General features: G+C 44.6%; 1 protein-coding gene across 1 annotated transcript in view; it reads left to right on the plus strand.

Moving 5' to 3' along the window:
• Positions 1-15,207: 15,207 nt before the first annotated feature.
• The window catches only part of rbm46 (RNA binding motif protein 46), a 106,440-nt gene continuing 100,785 nt past the window's right edge, over positions 15,208-20,862 (plus strand). The window contains exon 1 of the mRNA XM_072583686.1: positions 15,208-15,358. Within this exon, the coding sequence (XP_072439787.1) occupies positions 15,208-15,358 (151 nt within the window). The remainder of the gene's footprint in view (positions 15,359-20,862) is intronic.

The following is a 20,862-nucleotide window of genomic DNA, read 5'->3' on the forward strand; positions in this document are numbered from 1 at the left end:
CCTCTGCACTTTTTCCAATGCTTCCACATCCTTCCTGAGAAATGACGACCAGAACTGCACACCATATTCCAAGTGTGGCCGCACTAGCATTTAGTACAGTTGCAGCGTAATATTGCGGCTCCGGAACTCAATCCCTCTACCATTGAAACCTAACACACCGTATGCCTTCTTAACAGCACTAGCCACCTGGGTGGCAGCTTTCAGGGATCTGTGTGTATGGACTCCAAGATCTCTCTGCACATCCACACTACCAAGAATCTTTCCATTGATTCGGTTACTCTGCCTTCCTGTTATTCTTGCCAAAGTGAATCACCTCACATTTAGCTGCATTTGCCACCTCTCAGCCGAATTCTGCTGTTTATCTAAGTCCCCCTGCCATCTGGAACACTCTTCCAAACTGTCCACTACTCCACCGACTCTAGTGTCATGTGCAAATTTTCTAATCCATCCACCTATGCCTGTGTCTAAGTCATGTATAAAAATGATAAACAGCAGTGGTCCCAAATCTTCTCAAGGGCAATTGCATATGGGCAGTAAATGCTGGCAATCCAGCGGCACCCACACACCACAAATGAATTGAAAATCTAGAGCTTAGTTGCTTAATTGCAGTATCTAGTGCCTCCAACTGTTTGTTGATATTGTGTGCATATCATACTCAATTGGCTGAAGACTGGCATAACTACAACTCTCTTGTAGCTACCTCAAGCACCTGACAAGTTGCTCACAGTTGAGATGTTCATGGACACCTCAAGGTTGTACACTTGCTGACATATCCAATCTCACTGGTGTCATTTAAAGCTAAATCTAAGTGAAGAGTTGGGAGCTTTTCCTGAGCCGCCTTTCTCCACTTTTAGTCTGTCTTCCACCTGAAGAAGACAACAATCTGATGAGAAGTGCCCCCTGATTCTAAGCATTTGGTGGTGTACTCTGTTCAACAATTGTGGTTGGTGGTTTACTTGTCAGTTACACATTGAATGCTGCTCACTGATGTGCATAACTATTGACTTTTTGCCTACCCCCCCAGCTCAAGGATAGTTTAAATTCCAAAAGACTAGACATATTGGCCAAATGGTGGTTAGTGCTACTACCTCACAGCGCCCAGGACCTGAGTTTGATTCCACCCTTGGGTGTCTGTGTGGAATTTGCACGTTCTCCCCTGAGTGGGTTTTCACCAGGTGCTGCAGTTTCGTCCCACAGACCAAAGATGTGCAGGTTAGGTAGAGTGGCCATATTAAATTACCAATTGTGTTCAAGGATGTGTGGGTCAGATGCATTAGCATGGGGAATGCAAGGTTACTGGGATAGGATATGGGGTTGAGTCTGGGTGGGATGCTCTTCAAAGGGTTGGCGAGGACTCGTTGAGTCGATTGGCCTGGTCCACACTGTAGACGTTCTATGGAACAGTCTATAGAATCCATATATTTCCTGAACTCGGATTATTTCGTCCCTCTTTTTTTTTCAAGCAAGCATGCAGTTAACTGTAGTTTTTGCTCCCTATCACCATAGAGTCATAGAGATGGACAGCACAGAAACAGACCCTTCAGTCCAGCTCATTCATGCCGACCAGATATCCCACCCCAATCTAGTGCTAACTGCCAGCACCTGGCTCGTATCCCTACAAACCCTTCCAAGGTTCCCCATGGGAGACTGGTTAGCAAGGTCAGGTCTCGTGGAATACAGGGAGAACGAGCCATTTGGATACAGGACTAGCTCAAAGGTAGACGACTACAGTCCATATAGATCACGTAGTCTGCTCTGCCCTCATCAATCCTCTGTTTCTGCTTCAAAAAGCTCAATCAAGTTTGTGAGACATGATTTCCCATGCACAAAGCCATGTTGAATATCCCTAATCAGTCCTTGCCTTCCAAAAACATATACACCCTGTCCCTCAGGACACCCCCAGCAATTTGCACACCACCGATGTTAGGCTCACCGGTCTGAAGACCTCGACCCACAGGAGGACTCGCTTGGTTCCACGATCAGGCAAATAAACACTAGGAGTTCGGTCTGGTTCTGCAAGATATCACAGATTTATTATCACAGCCAGGCACAGGTTGTTCAGCAACACAGAGGTTAAAAGCTTCTGTGCCCCATGGAGAAACAGCGCAAATTGTTTAAAGCAAAGACAATTTTTCTATGGTTCTTAAGGAATAGTACAGAGCAAATCCAATAAAATGTAATAAAATTACATTATAGACGTTAAGCCAATGGTATTTCCTGGGAACTAACTTTGTTTTGGACATTTTATCTCTCGCACCTGCATCTCCAAGGTTAGCTAGGATGGTTAGTAATGTCCTAGGATGGTTAGTTAATTCCATACTGCGAAGGAAGCATTGTCTGCTGATTTTTGGTTCAGTTAGTTCAGGAATGCAGCTTTTAGCAGGATTAAAAACTATTTTAAATACAATTGTCAATTTGCAGCCTAGAAGCATTTTGTTGTGTTACTTTATGTTACTTACATTAAGAAGCCATTTTGTTGTTAGTAAGGGCATGTATGAAATGGTTGCTCCTGACAACAGCCTAAATCCAGATTTTAGATCCTCAGGTTAATAGTTTCCTGGCTTGTCCTTACTACTTTCTTAAATAGTGGCACTACTTTAGCCAACCTCCAGTCTTCCAGCACCTCACCTGTGACTATTGATGAGACAAATATATGAGCAAGAGGCCCAGCAATCACTTCACTAGCTTCCCACAGAGTTCTAGGGTACACCTGATCAAGTCCTGGGGATTTATCCACTTTTATGCATTTCAAGACATGCACTTCCTACTCTGTAATTTGGACGTTTTTCAAGACATCACCATCTATTTCTGTACATTCTATATCTTCCATGTCCTTTTCCACAGTAAACACCGACGCAAAATACTCGGTTAGTATCTCCCCCATCTCCTGCAGCTGCACACAAAGGTCGCCTTGCTGATCTTCGAAGGGCCCCAATTCTCTCCCTATTTACCTTTTTTTTCCTTTAATGTATTTGTAAAAAGCCTTTTGGATTCTCCTTAACCCTGTTTGCCAAAGCTATCTCATGTCCCCTTTTTGCCCTGCTGATTTCCCTCTTAAGTATACCCTTACTGCGTTTATATTCTTCTAAGGATTCAATCAATCTATTCTCTCTATACCTGACATATGCCTCCTTCTTTTTCTTAACCAAACCCTCAATTTCTGTAGTCAACTAGCATTCCCTACTACCCATCCTTTCCTTTCACCCTCACTGGAATAATACTGTCTCTGGACTCTCGTTATCTCGTTTCTGAAGGCTTCCCATTTTCCAGCCGTCCCTTTCGCCTGCAAACATCTGCCTCCAATCAGCTTTTGAAAGTTCTTGCCTGATACTGTCAAAATTAGCCTTCCTCCAATTTAGAATTCAACTTTTAGATCTCGTCTATCCTTTTCCATTACTATTTTAAAACGAATAGAATTATGGTCACTGGCCCAAATTGCTCCCCCACTAACACCGCAGTTACCTGCCCTGCCTTATTTCCCAAGAGTAGGTCAAGTTTTGCACATCCACGTACTGAATCAGAAAATTTTCATGTACAAACTTAACAAATTCATCTAAACCCTTAACATTATGGTAGTCCCAATTTGTTTTTGGGAAGTTAAAATCTCCTCCCTTAACCATCCGATTATTCTTACAGATAACTGAGGTCTCCTTACAAATTTGTTTCTGTAATACAATCCCAATAAGGTGATCATCCCTTTCTTATTCCTCAGTTCCACTCAATAACTTTTCTGGATGTATTTCTGGGAATATCCGCCCTCAGTACAGCTGTAATGCTATCCCTTATCAAAAACGCCACTCCCCTCCTCTCTTGCTACAGGAAGGACAAAAAGGGAGACATTTGCATCCTGGAATATTAAGCTGCCAGTCCTGTCCATCCCTCAGCCACGTTTCTGTAATTGCTATGTTATCCCCGTCCCATGTTCCTAACCATGCCCTGAGTTCTTCTGCCCTCTTGTATTGAAATAAATGCAGTTTAATTGATCAATCCGACCTTGTTCTCTGCTTGGTCCCCTAACTACCCTGACTGTTTGACTCGCTTCTTTTCTCACCTGTACCAGTCTCAGATTGATCTCTTTCCTCACTATCTCCCTATTCCCCCCCCCCACCAAGCTTACTAGTTTAAATTCTCCCAAGCAGCTCCAGCACAGCTTGCTGACAGTATATATTTGTCCCCTTTCAATTCTGGTGCAATCCGTCCTACTTGTATAGGTCACTTCTATCCCTGAAAAGATTCCAGTGATCCAAAAATGTGAATCCGTCTCCTATACACCAGCTCCTCAGCCATGCAGTCATCTGCTCTATACTCCTATTACTACCCTCACTAGCTCGTAGCACCCAGAGTAATCCAGATATTACTACTCTCGAGGACCTCCTTTTTAAATTCCTGCCTAACTCTCTATATTCTCCCTTCAGAATCTCATCCTTTTCCCTTCCTATGTCATTGGTTTCAACATGTACAATGACCCCCTACTGGCCCCTCTTCCCCCTTGAGAACATTCTGCACCCTCTTTGAGACATCCTTGATCCTGGCACCGGGGAGGCAATACGCCATTCTGATTTTTCACTCCTTGCCACAGAAATGTCTGTCTGTGCCTCGGACTAGAGAGTCCTCTAATACAGTTGATTTCTTGGAACCCAACGTACCTCTCAATACCAGAAACCTGGCTGTTTGTGCTACATTCCCCTGAGAATCCATCACCCTACATTTTCCAAAACAGCATGCTTGCTGAAATGGGGATATCCACATACTCTTGTACTACCTGCCTGAATCTCCAATCTTTCCTTGAGTTAATCCATCTATGTTACTGTACCTGCAGCTTTTCTCCCTTCCTATAACTGGCATCCATCACACCTCTTCCTCTTGTAAATTCCTCATTGCCTCTAACTGTCGCTTCAACGAATTCATTCGATTTGATAGGGTTTGCAACCAACTGCATTTATTGCAGATATAATCCTCAGTAACGCGTAAACTCTCCCTGAATTCCCACATCCAACAAGAAGAGCTCGTCACTCTACTAAGGGCCATTTTTGCTGCTTCCAATCTGCACACCCACAAAATATCACTGTCTTATTCCTCTATAAAACACTCTTCCAGGCTAACATAATACTTATGGCTTATATTTTTAAATTTAGTCAGGGCATATCTCAATAAAACATATAATCAAGAAAGAACACACTGTACTCACTACTGCAGACTTTCATCAAGGCCACACTTAAAACTATTCACTAATCTGCTTCTGTGCTGTGACCTCTCCCAAACTGGTTTCTCCAAGATCAGTTGTCAATGTCACTGTTTGCTAATTTTCCCAGATGCACTCCGATGTCCAGCGATATGTGAATTCAACAGCATAGGCAGTTACTGTCTCACTTTAGTTTTTTCTCTCACTTAAACATCTTAAATTATCCAGCTACAAATATATTATTTTCTCTTCTTACTTCATTCATCATGTTGTCAAGTGGGTGTTGATATATTTTTATTCTCCAGTGCAGCTTCTCCAACCACTCCCACATGTTAGTTACTTTACACACAAATCTCTCCAATCCTGTTGTCTCTGCACCAATATCCCCATTTCATACCACATACTCTTGACTAATGTGATCTTATTAGACACCAGAAAAGGTGGAGGTTAGAATCACTTTTTTCTAGATCATCATGTATCCTGCTTGGTTCTGCTGTTTTGAGTGGTAGCTAGACTATTCAATTTTCTGAAAGTCCAGGGGCAAGGAGAACAAATGGGAACCAATCTACTATTCCATGGGCAAGGTAGCAATTAATTAGCCTCATCTATACTTTTGTTTCACTTAATATGTTACATTTAACATCACCTGTGGAGAGTTGTTCTGTGTGATGTTATGGTGGCACAGTGGTTAGCACTGCTGCCTCACAACGCCAGAGACCTGGGTTCAATTCCTGCCTCAGGCGACTGACTGTGTGGAGTTTGCATATTCTCCCCTTGTCTTTGTGGGTTTCCTCCCACAGTCCAAAAATGTGCAGGTTAGGTGAATTGGCCATACTAAATTGCCTGTAGTGTTAGTAGAAAGGGGGTGGGTTGTGCTTTGGTGGGCCGGTGTGGACTTGTTGGGCTGAAGATAAGTTAACCTTTAGTATGGGAACAGGCCGTTCAGCCCAGCAAGTCCACACCGGCCCTCCGAAGATTAACCCACCCAGACCCATTCCCCTACATTTACCCTGAACACTATGGGCAATTTAGCATGGCCAATTCAATGACCTGCACATCTTTGGATTGTGGGAGGAAACCGGAGCACCCGGAGGAAACCCAGGCAGACTCAGGGAGAATGTGCAAACTCCATACAGACAGTCACCCGAGGCAGGAATCGAGGCAGCAGTGCTAACCACTGAGTCACTGTGCTGCCCCAGTTAGGTTGACCAGTTTTTACTAGGGTTCAGTTTGTTATTCTAAAATTAAAATTGGAGGTCTAGTGGACAACGAAGAAGGTTACCTCAGATTACAACCGGATCTTGATCAGATGGGCCAATGGGATGAGAAGTGGCAGATGGAGTTTAATTTAGATAAATGCGAGGTACTGCATTTTGGGAAAGCAAATCTTAGCAGGACTTATACACTTAATGGTAAGGTCCCAGAGAGTGTTGCTGAACAAAGAGACCTTGGAGTGCACATTCATAGCTCTTTGAAAGTGGAGTCTCAGATAGCTAGGATAGTGAAGAAGGCATTTGGTATGCTTTCTTTTATTGGTCAGAGTATTGAGTACAGGAGTTGGGAGGTCATGTTGCTGCTGTACAGGACATTGGTTAGGCCACTGTTGGAATATTGCATGCAATTCTGGTCTTCTTCCTATCGGAAAGATGTTGTGAAACTTGAAAGGGTTCTGAAAAGATTTACAAGGATGTTGCCAGGGTTAGAGGATCTGAGCGATAGGGAGAGGCTGAACAGGCTGGGGCTGTTTTCCCTGGAGCAACGGAAGCTGAGGGGTGACCTTATAGAGGTTTACAAAATTATGAGGCCCGTGGATAGGATAAATAGACAAAGTCTTTTCCCTGGGGCGGGGAGTCCAGAACTAGAGGGCATAGGTTTCAGGTGAGAGGGGAAAGATATAAAAGGGACCTAAGGGGCAACTTTTTCATGCAAAGTGTGGTACATGTATGGAATGAGCTGCCAGAGGAAGTGATGGAGGCTAATACAATTGCAACATTTAAAAGGCATTTGGATAGGTATATGAATAGGGAGGGTTTGGAGGGATGTGGGCTGGGTGCTGGCAGGTGGGACTAGATTGGGTTGGGATATTGGGTTGAGATATCTGGTAGGCATGGACAGGTTGGACCGAAGGGTCTGTTTCCATGCTGTACATCTCTTTGACTCTATGAAAGTTTTTTTTTTATACAATGACACCATCTGGAATTCTTTCCATTGATCTTTATGAAAATTAAAATTTATTTATCCACTGAAACTTCACACCTGTTTTCCCTTTTGAATGCTTGATATACCAACTCCTATCTAGTTATGTTTTCCATTCCAATTTGATGGTTTAATGATTTTCTAACAGCAGCGCAAGTCAATTTAACACCAACATTCACATTTCCAACTCTCAAACACTTCTTCTTTTTCTCAGTTAACTATCGTGCCAGAAGACTGGAGGATAGCAAATGTTCCCTTGTTCAAGAAAGGGCGTAGAGACAGCCCTGGTAATTATAGACCAGTGAGCCTTACTTCAGTTGTGGGTAAAGTGTTGGAAAAGGTTATATGCGATAGGATTTATAATCATCTGGAAAGGAAGAAGTTGATTAGGGATAGTCAACACAGTTTTGAGAAGGGTAGGTCATATCTCAGAAACCTTTATTGAGTTCTTTGAGAAGGTGGGAGAAAGTGAGGACTGCAGATGCTGGAGATCAGAGCTTAAAAATGTGTTGCTGGAAAAGCGCAGCAGGCCAGGCAGCATCAAAGGAGCAGGAGAACCGATGTTTCGGGCATAAGCCCTTCTTTGAGAAGGTGACCAAACAAGTGGATGAGGGTAAAACAGTTGATGTGATGTGTATGGATTTCAGTAAGGCGTTTGATAAGATTCCCTATGTACAAAATACAGAGGATTGAGGGTGAGTTAGCATTTTGGATCAGATATTGGCTAGCTGAAAGAAGACAAAGTAGTGGTTTATGGGAAATGTTCATCCTGGAGTTCAGTTACTAGAGGTATACCACAATGATCTGTTTATGGTCCACTGCAGTTTTTATAAATGACCTGGATGAGAGCATAGAAGGATGGGTTAGTAAATTTGCGGATGACACTCAGGACAATGGAGTTGCAGACAGTATGGAAGGATACTGTAGATTACTGAAGGACATAGATAAATTGTAGAGCTGGGTTGAGAGATTGCAAATAGAATTTTTCCCATTTACCCTGGGAAAAGTAAGGTGACTCACTTTGGAAGGAGTAACAGGAATGCAGAGTACTAGGCTAATGGTAAGATTCTTGGTAGCGTAAATGAGCAGAGATCTCTTTGCCCATGTAAATAGATCTCTGAAAGTTGCACCCAGGTTATTAGGGTTGTTAAGAAGTCATACGGTGCTTTTCTTAGTAGAGGTGAGGATATAGGCATCTGGGAGGTAGGACAAAATGGCTGAAGGAGTTGCACGAAAAGACTTCTGCATTGTTAAATTGCACTGAACCAGACAGAAACAAGAAACCGCAGACTGATAGAAGATCCGATTATTTGCAGAAGTATCAGTTTAATCCTAACCACAAGGCAGGACAAAAACGATAACTAAGAACAGGTTGCTTATAAGAAATCGTGATAGGCTAAGGCAAACGTGCATGAGGACCTCGCGCGATTTGATTGATTATTACTATGCGATCATGCTCCATGTCTGACTATGAACAATGTATATAAACCCTATGCAAGCTCTGAAAGTCATTAGGTTCTTTTGGTGATCTCGGAGTACTCATGCTTCTGGGCTGATCAGAGTCTACTGACCCGTCCGTCTCAAAGAATAAATGATTGCTTTTGTGATTGACAAAGAGTCATTTACATGTGTGCTTATTGACCTCCCGGGGATTCAGATCTTCAGCGGGATTGAGTTTGGGAACAATGAGGTCATGCTGCAGCTGTACAAAACTCCGATGTGGTCGCACTTGGCATATTGCATACAGTTCTGTTCACCGTATTATTGGAAGGATTGGAAGCTTTGGAAAGGGTTCAGAGGAGATTTACTATGGAGGGAATGTCTTAGGAGGAAAGGCTGAGGGATTTGAAGCTGTTTTCGTTAGAGAGAAGAAGGTTGAGAGGTGACTTAATTGAGACATATAAGATAATCAGAGGATTAGATAGGGTGGACAGTGAGAGCCTTTTTCCTCGGATTGTGATGGCTAGCATGAGGGGGCATAGCTTTAAATTGAGGGGTGATAGATCTAGGACAGATGTCAGTGGTAATTTCTTTACTCAGAGTAGTGGGGCGTGGAACTCACTGTCTTTAACTTTAAGGGCATTTGAATGGTTATTGGATAGACACATGGGTAAAAATGCAATAATGTGGGTTAGATGGGCTTTGAATTGGTTTCACAGGTCAGCATAACATTGAGGGCCAAAAGGCCTGAATTGAGCTGTAATATTCTGTGTTCTAACTAGCCAAGGCCATATCTCCAAAAGGCATAGCCTGCAGTCCAAATTTTGATGTCTGTAGCTGATGGTTGGTGAAACTTTGCAAAACTTTCTTTTTTGTGGTATTGTTTTAATATATTTTAAACAAAATTCACTGTAGTTCTGGTTAAATGTATATTGTTAATGCCCAGTCGTATCTCTAAATTTACAAACAAAATTTAGAAATGCCAATAAAATATGTATTGCTTTTTGTGGGAGAAAAAGCAGCAAAATGTTCATTTCACTTGGTTTCTCTGTGGTCCAATTAAACTTTAGAAGTTGCTGCAAATATTGTTGCATTCGTAAACAAAAACCGCAGTTCCCATTCTGCCGAAGGCCGAGTTTCTTGGCATGCAGCATGAAAATGTCATCTAGCAGGCTGAGTTATTAATTTTTCTCTGGTTTCTTGTTCTCATTCAAAACTGAATTTCTGGTAAGACTTAAAATTTGTGTTTACGTTTTGGAAAACAAAGTGGTCCTTTACCAAGCTGCGGCATTGCAGATAGAAATTGGATTTAAGACCATAAGACCATAAGACATAGGAGTGGAAGTAAGGCCATTCGGCCCATCGAGTCCACTCCGCCATTCAATCATGGCGGATGCGCATTTCAGCTCCACTTGCCAGCGTTCTCCCCGTAGCCCTTAATTCCTCTAGACAACAAGAACCTATCAATCTCGGCCTTGAAGACATTTAGCGTCCCGGCTTCCACTGCACTCCGTGGCAATGAATTCCACAGGCCCACCACTCTCTGGCTGAAGAAATGTCTCCGCATTTCCGTTCTGAAATGACCCCCTCTAATTCTAAGGCTGTGTCCACGGGTCCTAGTCTCCTCGCCTAACAGAAACAATTTTCTAGCATCCACCTTTTCAAAGCCATGTATTATTTTGTACGTCTCTATTAGATCTCCCCTTAATCTTCTAAACTCCAACGAATACAACCCCAGTATCCTCAGCCGTTCCTCATATGCTAGACCTGTCATTCCAGGGATCATCCGTGTGAATCTCCGCTGGACACGTTCCAGTGCCAGTATGTCCTTCCTGAGGTGTGGGGACCAAAACTGGACACAGTACTCCAAATGGGGCCTAACCAGAGCTTTATAAAGTCTTAGTAGTACATCTCTGCTTTTATATTCCAACCCTCTTGAGATAAGAGACAACATTGCATTCGCTTTCTTAATCACAGACTCAACCTGCATGTTTACCTTTAGAGAATCCTCGACTAGCACTCCCAGATCCCTTTGTGCTTTGGCTTTATTAAGTTTCTCACCATTTAGAAAGTAGTCCATTCCTATATTCTTTTTGCCAAAGTGCAAGACCTCGCACTTGCTCACGTTAAATTCCATCAGCCATTTCCTGGACCACTCTCCCAACCTGTCTAGATCCTTCTGTAGTCTCCCCACTTCCTCAGTACTACCTGCCTGTCTACCTAACTTTGTATCATCGGCAAACTTCGCTAGAATGCCCCCGGTTCCCTCATCCAAATCATTAATATATAATGCGAACAGCTGTGGCCCCAGCACCGAACCCTGCGGGACACCGCTCGTCACCGGCTGCCATTCTGAAAAAGAACCTTTTATCCCAACTCTCTGCCTTCTGTTAGATAGCCAATCCTCAATCCATCCCAGCAGCTCACCTCGAACACCATGGGCCCTCACCTTGCTCAGCAGTCTCCCGTGTGGCACCTTATCAAAGGCCTTTTGAAAGTCCAGATAGACCACATCCACTGGGTTCCCCTGGTCTAACCTACTTGTTACCTCTTCAAAAAATTCCAACAGGTTTGTCAGGCATGACCTCCCTTTACTAAATCCATGTTGACTTGTTCTAATCAGACTCTGCTCTTCCAAGAATTTAGAAACCTCATCCTTAATGATGGATTCTAGAATTTTACCAACAACCGAGGTTAAGCTGATTGACCTATAATTTTCCATCTTTTGCCTTGATCCTTTCTTGAACAAGGGGGTTACTACAGCCATCTTCCAATCGTCCGGGAGCTTTCCTGACTCCAGTGACTCTTGAAAGATCTCAACCAATGCCTCTGCTATTTCCTCAGCAACCTCTCTCAGAACTCTAGGGTGTATCCCATCGGGGCCAGGAGATTTATCAATTTTAAGACTTTTTAACTTTTCTAGCACTATCTCTTTCGTAATGGCAACCATACTCAACTCAGCCCCGTGACACCCTTTAATTTTTGGGATATTACTCCTGTCTTCCACTGTGAAAACTGACGCAAAGTACTTGTTAAGTTCTCCTGCTATTTCCTTATCTCCCATCACTAGGCTCCCTGCATCAGTTTGAGATTATTGTCAAGGTCTTTCAATCTTCTTAACTTTTTCAACCTGATTTGAATTTTTGATCTTCACTAAAACAAAATATTGTTTATAATGACTTGAAAGCAAGATATGCTCTCAACATTGGGCAAAGATTATGAAAGATCATCGGTGAGGCTTTAGAATGGACTCGATTTGATTGGTGGTTTCCTTCAACAGAAGTGCAGTCAACTTGTTCCTTTTAATATTCAATCGAACAGCTGTTTCTCTGAGCAACCTGATCAAGTTGCTTGCCTGATACCCAATTATCTTGTAGCAACAGCTAAGTGCTGTTAGTAATCTTCAAGAATTCTATTGCTGCTTTCAGTCTTTAACTGCTGCTGAACAGAATCAGGACTCACCTATGCAAAAGGTGGTGAGAAGTGAGACTTGCTGTCATTTGTGAGCGTGTCCTCCTCCTTTATTACAGTAATCATGAGCATTGTGCCTCAGCAGATTGGAGTGAAAACAGAGAATTTGGATCCTGCTTCTTTGGTTCTGAAGTGTTACGTGCTTCTAGCTGAGCAAAGAACTCTCAGCATTATCATTTCTTTTGTCTTTTTGGGTCTTACTGAACCTTCCCAGTCTGCTTTACCAATGGATAAACTCATTATAATACACTGTTTAATTGTTGCAAACACCGAGCTTGCAGAAAGAAGCTCTTGACCCTGGAGTCACAGTATGTACCCTCATTATGATCCTCCCTCCTCCTAAATAGCCTTGCAGGAACATCCAAGATGTCACTCCACAAATGCATTAGGGTTTTGATGGGTTGTTTGATGCTAACTAGTGCCTTAGAAAATAAATATTCTATTCCTCTTAGGCCCTCCTGAGTTTAACCACCTCTGTTAAAGATTCTCTGGCCATTATACCCCAAATAAGTCTTTTTTTTAATCTCAGGCACTAGAGGACTTGTTTAAAATCATTGTTCAGCATGAGGAGAAGGATCTTCCATCCATTATCATCTCTAGTTCTTCTGTAAATGTCTTAATTTCAGACGGCAAAAGGATCCAGTGGTGTCCTGCACCAAGTTTTTTGTTACTGAATTGAGTGACTCAGAGTCCACTCTTGCAAACTCTAGTTCTCTGTTCAGCTTGGTATTTTCTGTTCTTAACTCATTTTTTCTTTTACACCCGTGGTGGCCTGTATGTGTCTTTTTTTATAATCTGCCACCTGCACTTGTTATGACTTCATGCTTCATTTTCCTGTTCCAGCATTTTTCACCTTTTTTTTACTCACCTGTATCTAGTATATGACTTATTTTAGACAGTAGTTTAACATGATTTGAGTTTGTGATGTACTTTATTAAAAATCGCACAACACCAGGTTTATTTAGAAGCAATAGCTTTCGGAGCGTTGCTCCTTCATCAAGTAGCTGTGGACCAGGACCATAAGACACAAATTATAGCAAAAGATTACAGTGCCATGCAACTGAAATGATACATTGAACAAATCTAGCCTTTATTCTTCTAAAATTTGGGATGACAGTTAACCGTTCATGGGGAATTTTTAGATAGTTTGTTAATCTTTGTTAAGCAGCAGCAGTTTAAATGATACGTTATTTAATTAGGTAGAAAAAACAGTGATTGAGGATGGCTCATATGATGGCAGAGGACAAACATGAAGTGTATTGATCTCTTTAAAGTTTTGAAGGCAGCATCTTTCTCTAACAAATGTTAGGGAACTCTTCCTGGACCACCACCTCCCTTTTGGTGGATTTCCATCTGAAGAAGGTAGATGTCTGACAAATACAGTCCCATAATTCTGATCATTTACAAAGCAACCCTATTTCTATGGGCTAGTAGTTTACATTGTCACAGCCACCTATTCGACACTACAGTGATCATGATAATAGAGCAACGATTGCCTGCAGTTCCCGAGACACTTTGGGATAATTTAGCATGGCCAATCCACCTACCTTGCACATCTTTTGACAGTGGGAGAAAACCTGGCAGAAGCCCATGCAGACTCTGAGAATGTGTTAACTCAACACAGACAGTTGCCTGATGCTGGAATTGAACCCAGTCCTTGGCATGGTGAGGCAACAATGCAAGCCACTGTTCCACCACACTGCCCATCTGCACTATTAGTGCAACATGAAACACCTTCACACTGACACTACATCTCACTGAAAGTTTGGTATTTTTGTCAAAGTAAATTGATTAGTGTGCAGTATATTTGCCAAGATTTTTTTCTCAAACCACATTTTTATTTTTCCTTCTGTGGAGTCCTTTGCGTTCTGCTTAATTGCACTGAAATGTGCACCAAAATCAGGGAAGGGCATTTAAAATGTATTACAAAAACTGAAATCGCTAGCTAAACTGAGCAGGTCTTGCAGTGGAGTGAAAACAGTTAACATTTCAAATCTTCTGGACTGGTAGTAGCTCAAAAATCATAGAATTTGGCCCATCGAGACAATACTAACCCACTGAAGAGCATTCTACCACCTACCATCTCCTTGTAACCCTGCATTTCCCATTGCTAACCCACCCAACCTCCACATCCATAGACACTATGGGCAATTTAGCATAGCACATCTGTCTAACCTGAACATCTTTGGACTGTGGGAGGGAACCAAAGACATTAGGAAAAGGTGCAAACTCCACATGGAGTTGGAGCAAGAGATAGGAATCAAATGCAGATTTCTGGTTCTGTGAGACAGTAACGCTAACCACTGAGCCACCATGCCATTCTGGTGTTTATGATGAAGACTGGGATGAGGGTGAGAGGACAGGTGGAGATGGAGCTCAGCAAGAGAGAGAATGGCAGTTAGGGAGCCAAAGAGATTGATAACAGTATACATGGAGGAAAGAAAAGCTGGTAATGGGGACCATGAGTAGGTGAAAATAGGTTGGCTGTGATGAAAACAGCCTATGTCATAATAGGGCCTGGGCTTTGGGGCTAGGTTAAGGCCATGGAAGGTGGTGTTCAGGTTCTAAAATTATTGAATTCATGGTTCCCAAGCAGAAAATAAGATGCTGTTCTTCCAGCTTCATTGAGCTTCTGTGGGGCTCTGCAGCAAGCCCTGCAGTGTTGCTGGTTATGTTCATAGGCATCTATGACACTACGATTACGTGACTTTAGAAGTTAAATCATGATGCTGCTTTCATAAATAATTCACTACCAATCAGCTACCATACACAGGATAATACAACTTTGTTTAATTTATGTGATTTGCTAAAATTCATTATGTTATGTCAAATCAGAAATGGAGAGTGCTTACAGACACATTTTGTAAACCAAAGCATGTTATATTTTCTTGTATAGATTTAAAATACTCCAAATGACCATGACAGCAGAAAGCTTGGACATGACAAATGGTTCTAATAAACTTGGGTCTGTGACCCAGAATGAAGCAGCACTGCTTGCCTTGATGGAACAGACAGGCTATACTATGATCCAAGAAAATGGACAAAGGAAGTTTGGTGGCCCACCACCAGGTAAGAGTGAGTATGAAAACTGAGGTGTGAATTTCCATGAGGATTCCCAATTTCCCACCTTTTATCTTCAATATTAGGTAATAAACATCAAAGAAACAATGTAAATGTGGAGGATCAGAGAAACTCCATGGAAATTCCACAGATAATTGAAGATGGAAGGATTTGTTGATGTTACCAACATTTCAGATTTTACAAACATTCTGTTCTCGGCAGTCATGTGGTGACTACTTTTGCTAGATTTAGTGGTGGTGAACCTCATTTAAGCAGAACTCAATAGTGTGAAACCAGGAACAGCAAGCTGAGATAGATTTTTGTTTTCTTTTTCCAGATGTTTAAAAGATTATTGAAGAAGGCTGTTTAGAAGCCATTAAGCTGAAGATTTCTTGATGAGTAAATGAGTGGAACTGTCATAATACAGCTGTTATGTTACCATCAGTAGCAATAATAAAACATCCTCTGGAAATCCCACCATAGTGGAAGTTTAAATTAAAAAATGAAAATTCAGTTTAGGTATTAATAGAAAGAGTTTGTCAAGTTATTGGTCTTTCATCAGAATCATGCAGTTCAATGACTTGAAACATAACTCAGCATATAGAGGTGTCAGCAGTTCAGAGGCAGTTCTGCAAGGTCTGTAGTAACTTGAGGGTAGCCTGTAAGTCCATCTATAGTCTTCTGAGGCTAGCAGAATTATGGGAGCCATAAGTGAGGCACTGCATGGGTAAGGAGATCAGTGGTGGTCTTGTTCTCCAAACAACCAACCTCTGGTTCTTTGTCATAGGCCGTTGATACTCATCAGTGCAGAATTAATTTATGATGCCTGTCGACTTGTTAAAGGACCTTACCAACGTGATCTAACAGTTAGCGCACAAGAGCTGTTCAGTCACAGCACATTAACAATTTCTCTATCTCTCACTGTTGTCATGGGAGATCGGAGCTGAAAAAAGTGTTGCTGGAAAAGTGCAGCAGGTCAGGCAGCATCATAGGAGCAGGAGAATTGAAGTTTTGAGCATAAGCCCTTCTTCAGGAATGAGGAGGGTGTGCTAAGCAGGCTAAGATAAAAGGTAGGGAGGAGGGACTTGGGGGAGGAGCGTTGGGAATGCGATAGGTGGAAGGAGGTTAAGGTGAGGGTGATAGGCTGAAGAGGGGGTGGGGACGGAGAGGTCGGGAAGAAGATTGCAGGTCAAGAAGGCGGTGCTGAATCCGAGGGTTGGGACTGAGATAAGGTGGGGGGAGGGGAAATGAGGAAGCTGGAGAAATCTGCATTCATCCCTTGTGGTTGGAGGGTTCCTAGGTGGAAGATGAGGCGCTCTTCCTCCAGGCGTCATGTTGCCATGGTATGGCGATGGAGGAGGCCAAAGACCTGCATGTCCTTGGTGGAGTGGGAGGGGGAGTTAAAGGGTTCTGCCACGTGGTGGTTGGGTTGGTTGGTGCGGGTGTTCCAGAGGTGTTCACTGAAACGTTCCGCATGTAGGCAGCCTGTCTCCCCAATGTAGAGGAGGCCACATCGGGTGCAGTGGATGCAGTAAATGATGTGTGTGGAGGTGCAGGTGGATTTGTGACAGATATGGAAGGATCCCTTGGGGCCTTGGAGGGAAGTGAGGGGCGAAGTGTGGGCGCAAGTTTTGCATTTCTTGCGGTTGCAGTGGAAGGTGCTGGGAGTGGAGATTGGTTTGGTGGGGTGTGGACCTGACGAGGGAGTCGCGGAGGGAGTCGTCTTTCCGGAACGCTGATAGGGGAGGGGAGGGAAATATATCCTTGGTGTTGGGGTCCGTTTGGAGGTGGCGGAAATGACAAAGGATGATACGATGTATCTGGAGGTTGGTGGGGTGATAGGTGAGGACCAGTGGGTTTCTATCCTGGTGGCGATTGGAGGGGCGGGCTTCAAGGGCGGAGGAGCAGGGAAGTGGAGATGCGGTGGATAGCATCGTCAACCACGTCTGAGGGGAAATTGCGGTCTTTGAAGAAGGAGGCAATCTGGGTTGTTCATTTTTGGAATTGGTCCTCCTGGGAGCAGATGTGGCGGAGGCGAAGGAATTGGGAATATGGGATGGCATTTTTACAGGGGGCAGTGTGGGAGGAGGTGTAATCTAGGTAGCTTTGGGAGTCAGTCTATAGTAAACGTCCGTGTTGAGTCGTCGTCCGAGATAGAAATGCAGAGGTCTAGGAAGGGGAGGGAGGAGTCTGAGATGGTCCAGGTAAATTTGAGGTCAGGTTGGAAGGTGTTAGTAAAGTGGATGAACTGTTCAACCTCCTCGTGGGAGAACAAAGTAGCGCCGATACAGTCATCGATGTAGCGGAGGAAAAGGTGGGGGGTGGTGCCGGTGTAGCTGCAGAAGATGGACTGTTCCACATATCCTATGAAGAGGCAGGCATAGCTGGGCCCATGCGGGTGCCCATGGCTACTCCTTTGGTTTGGAGGAAGTGGGAGGATTGGAAAGAGAAGTTGTTTAGAGTGAGGACCAGTTCAGTCAGTCGAAGGAGGGTGTCAGTGGAAGGGTACTGGTTGGTTCAGCAGAAAAGGAAGAAGCGGAGGACTTTGAGGCATTCGTGTTGGGGGATGGAGGTGTATAGGGACTGGATGTCCATGGTAAAGAGAAGGCGTTGGGGGCCGGGGAAGCGAAAATCATGGAGGAGGTGGAGGACGTGGGTGGTGTCCCGAACGTAGGTGGGGAGTTCTTGGACTAAGGGGTTGCAGAAATGAGTTCGGTGGGGCAGGAGCAGGCTGAGACAATGGGTCAGCCGGGGCAGTCAGGTTTGCGTATTTTAGGCAGGAGGTAGAAATGGGCGGTGCAGGATTGTGGGACTCTGAGGTTGGAGGCGGATTATGGGAGATCCCCTGAGGTGATGAGGTTATGAATGGTCTGGGAGATGATGGTTTGATGGTGAGAGGTGGGGTCATGGTCAAGGGGGCAGTAGGAGGAGGTGTCCGCGAGCTGGCGTTTAGCCTCAGCAATATAAAGATCTGTGCGCCAAATTACCACCGCACTTCCCTTCTCTGCTGGTTTGATAATGAGATTGGGTTGGAGCGGAGGGAATGGAGGGCTCCACGTTGCGAGGGTGAGTGGTTGGAGTGGGTGAGAGGGGTCGATAGGTTGAGGCGATCAATGTCGCGGCGGCAGTTGGCTATGAAGAGATCGAGGGCAGGTAAGAGGCCAGCATGGAGTATCCAGGTGGATGGGGTGTGTTGGAGGTGGGAGAAGGGGTCATCAGAGGGTGGGCGGGAATCCTGGTTGAAGAAGTAGGCGCGGAGGTTGGTGCGCCAAACTACCTTGTGAGATCGGTCAATGCTGCCTTTAGCATTCGAAATTTAGCTGGTTAAACTCATATGTATCTGTACTGATTCTTGCTCCTGAAGGTAAAAACCAAGCACATTTCTGCAATGATGGCTTTTATGAATTCCTGGGTGTCTTGATGGACAGCATGCATCAGTGTGTTTGTGATGTTGTCCTATCCCACTTTAAAGTTCCCAAAAATCCTTTGTGGCTAAGGCCTCCAATGTAAAAGCCTTTTGTCTTCCTCCTCCCACTTCGTAAAGCTTTCCTCCTCTGCAGCCTTTATTCTGTCACTGGCTGTGTTGTAGTCAAAGAGCCACTGCAGTCACAGCCAGCAGACCTTGGAACAACTGTGTAAAAACAATGACTACAGATGCTGGAAACCAAATTTTGGATTAGTGGTGCTGGAAGAGCACAGCAGTTCAGGCAGCATCCGAGGAGCCGCAAAATCAACGTTTCAGGCAAAAGCAAAAGGGCAGAGAGCCTGAAGCGTGGAGAGATAAGCTATTGGAGGGTTGGGGTGGGGAGAAAGTAGCATGGAGTACAATATAGGTGAGTGGAGGAGGGGATGAAGGTGATAGGTCAGAGAGCAGGGTGGAGTGGATAGGTGGAAAAGAAGATAGGCAGGTAGGACAAGTCATGGGGACAGTGCTGAGCTGGAAGTTTGGAACTAGGGTGAGGTGGGGGAAATGAGGAAGCTGTTGAAGTCCACATTGATGCCCTGGGGTTGAAGTGTTCCGAGGCGGAAGATGAGGCGTTCTTCCTCCAGGTGTATGGTGGTGAGGGAGCGGCGGTGAAGGAGGCCCAGGACCTCCATGTCCTCGGCAGAGTGAGAGGGGGAGTTGAAATGTTGGGCCACAGGGCGGTTGATTGGTGCGGATGTCCCAGAGTATTCCCTAAAGCGCTCTGCTAGGAGGCGCCCAGTCTCCCCAATGTAGAGGAGACTGCATCGGGAGCAATGGATGCAATAAATGATATTAGTGGATGTGCAGAAAGAACTTTGATGGATGTGGAAGGCTCCTTTAGGGCCTTGGATGGAGGTGAGGGAGGAGGTGTGGTCGCAGGTTTGCAGTTCCTGCGGTGGCAGGGGAAGGTGCCAGGATGGGAGGGTGGGTTGTAGGGGCACTGGATCTGACCAGGTAGTCACGGAGGGAACGATCTTTGCGGAAGGCGGAAAGGGGTGGGGAGGGAAATATATCCCTGGTGGTGGGGTCTTTTTGGAGGTGGCGGAAATGTCGGCGAATGATTTGGTTTATGCGAAGGTAGGTAGGGTGGAGGTTCTGTCCTTGTTACGGTTGGAGGTGTGGGGTCTGAGGGCGGAGGTGCGGGATGTGGATGAGATGCATTGGAGAGCATCTTTAACCATGTGGGAAGGGAAATTGTGGTCTCTAATGAAGGAGGCCATCTGGTGTGTTATGTGGTGGAGCTGGTCCTCCTGGGAGCAGATATGGCGGAGGAATTTGGAATACAAGATGGCATTCTTGCAAGATGTAGGGTGGGGAAGAGGTGTAATCCAGGTAGATGTGGGAGTCGGTGGGTTTGTAAAAAAAGTCAGTGTCAAGTCGGTCATCATTAATGGAGATGGAGAGGTCCAGGAAGGGGAGGGAGGTGTCAGAGATGGTCCAGGTAAATTTAAGGTTAGGGTGGAATGTGTTGGTGAAGTTGATGAATTGCTCAACCTCCTCACGGGAGCACGAGGTGGCGCCAATGCAGTCATCAATGTAGCGGAGGAAGAGGTGGAGAGTGGTGCCGATGTAATTACGGAAGATCGACTGTTCTATGTAGCCAACAAAGAGACAGGCGTAGCTGGGGCCCATACGTGTGCCCATGACTACCCCATTGGTCTAGAGGAAGTGGGAGGATTCGAAGGAGAAATTGTTAAGGGTGAAGACCAGTTCGGCCAAACGAATGAGAGTGTCGGTGGAAGGGTACTGTTGGGGAAGTCGGGAGAGGAAAAACGGAGGGCTTGGAGGCCCTGGTCATGGCGGATGGAGGTGTAGAGGGATTGGATATCCATGGTGAAGATGAGGCGTTGGGGGCCGGGGAAACGGAAGTCTTGGAGGAGGTGGAGGGCGTGGGTGGTGTCTCGAATGTATGTGGGGAGTTCCTGGACTAGTGGGGATAGGACAGTGTCGAGGTAGGTAGAGATGAGTTCAGTGGGGCAGGAGCATGCTGAGACAATGGGTCGGCCAGGGTGGTCAGGCTCGTGGATCTTGGGAAGGAGGTAGAACC

This window comes from Chiloscyllium punctatum, chromosome 14, assembly GCF_047496795.1.
Source record: "Chiloscyllium punctatum isolate Juve2018m chromosome 14, sChiPun1.3, whole genome shotgun sequence".
NCBI lineage: Eukaryota > Metazoa > Chordata > Chondrichthyes > Orectolobiformes > Hemiscylliidae > Chiloscyllium > Chiloscyllium punctatum.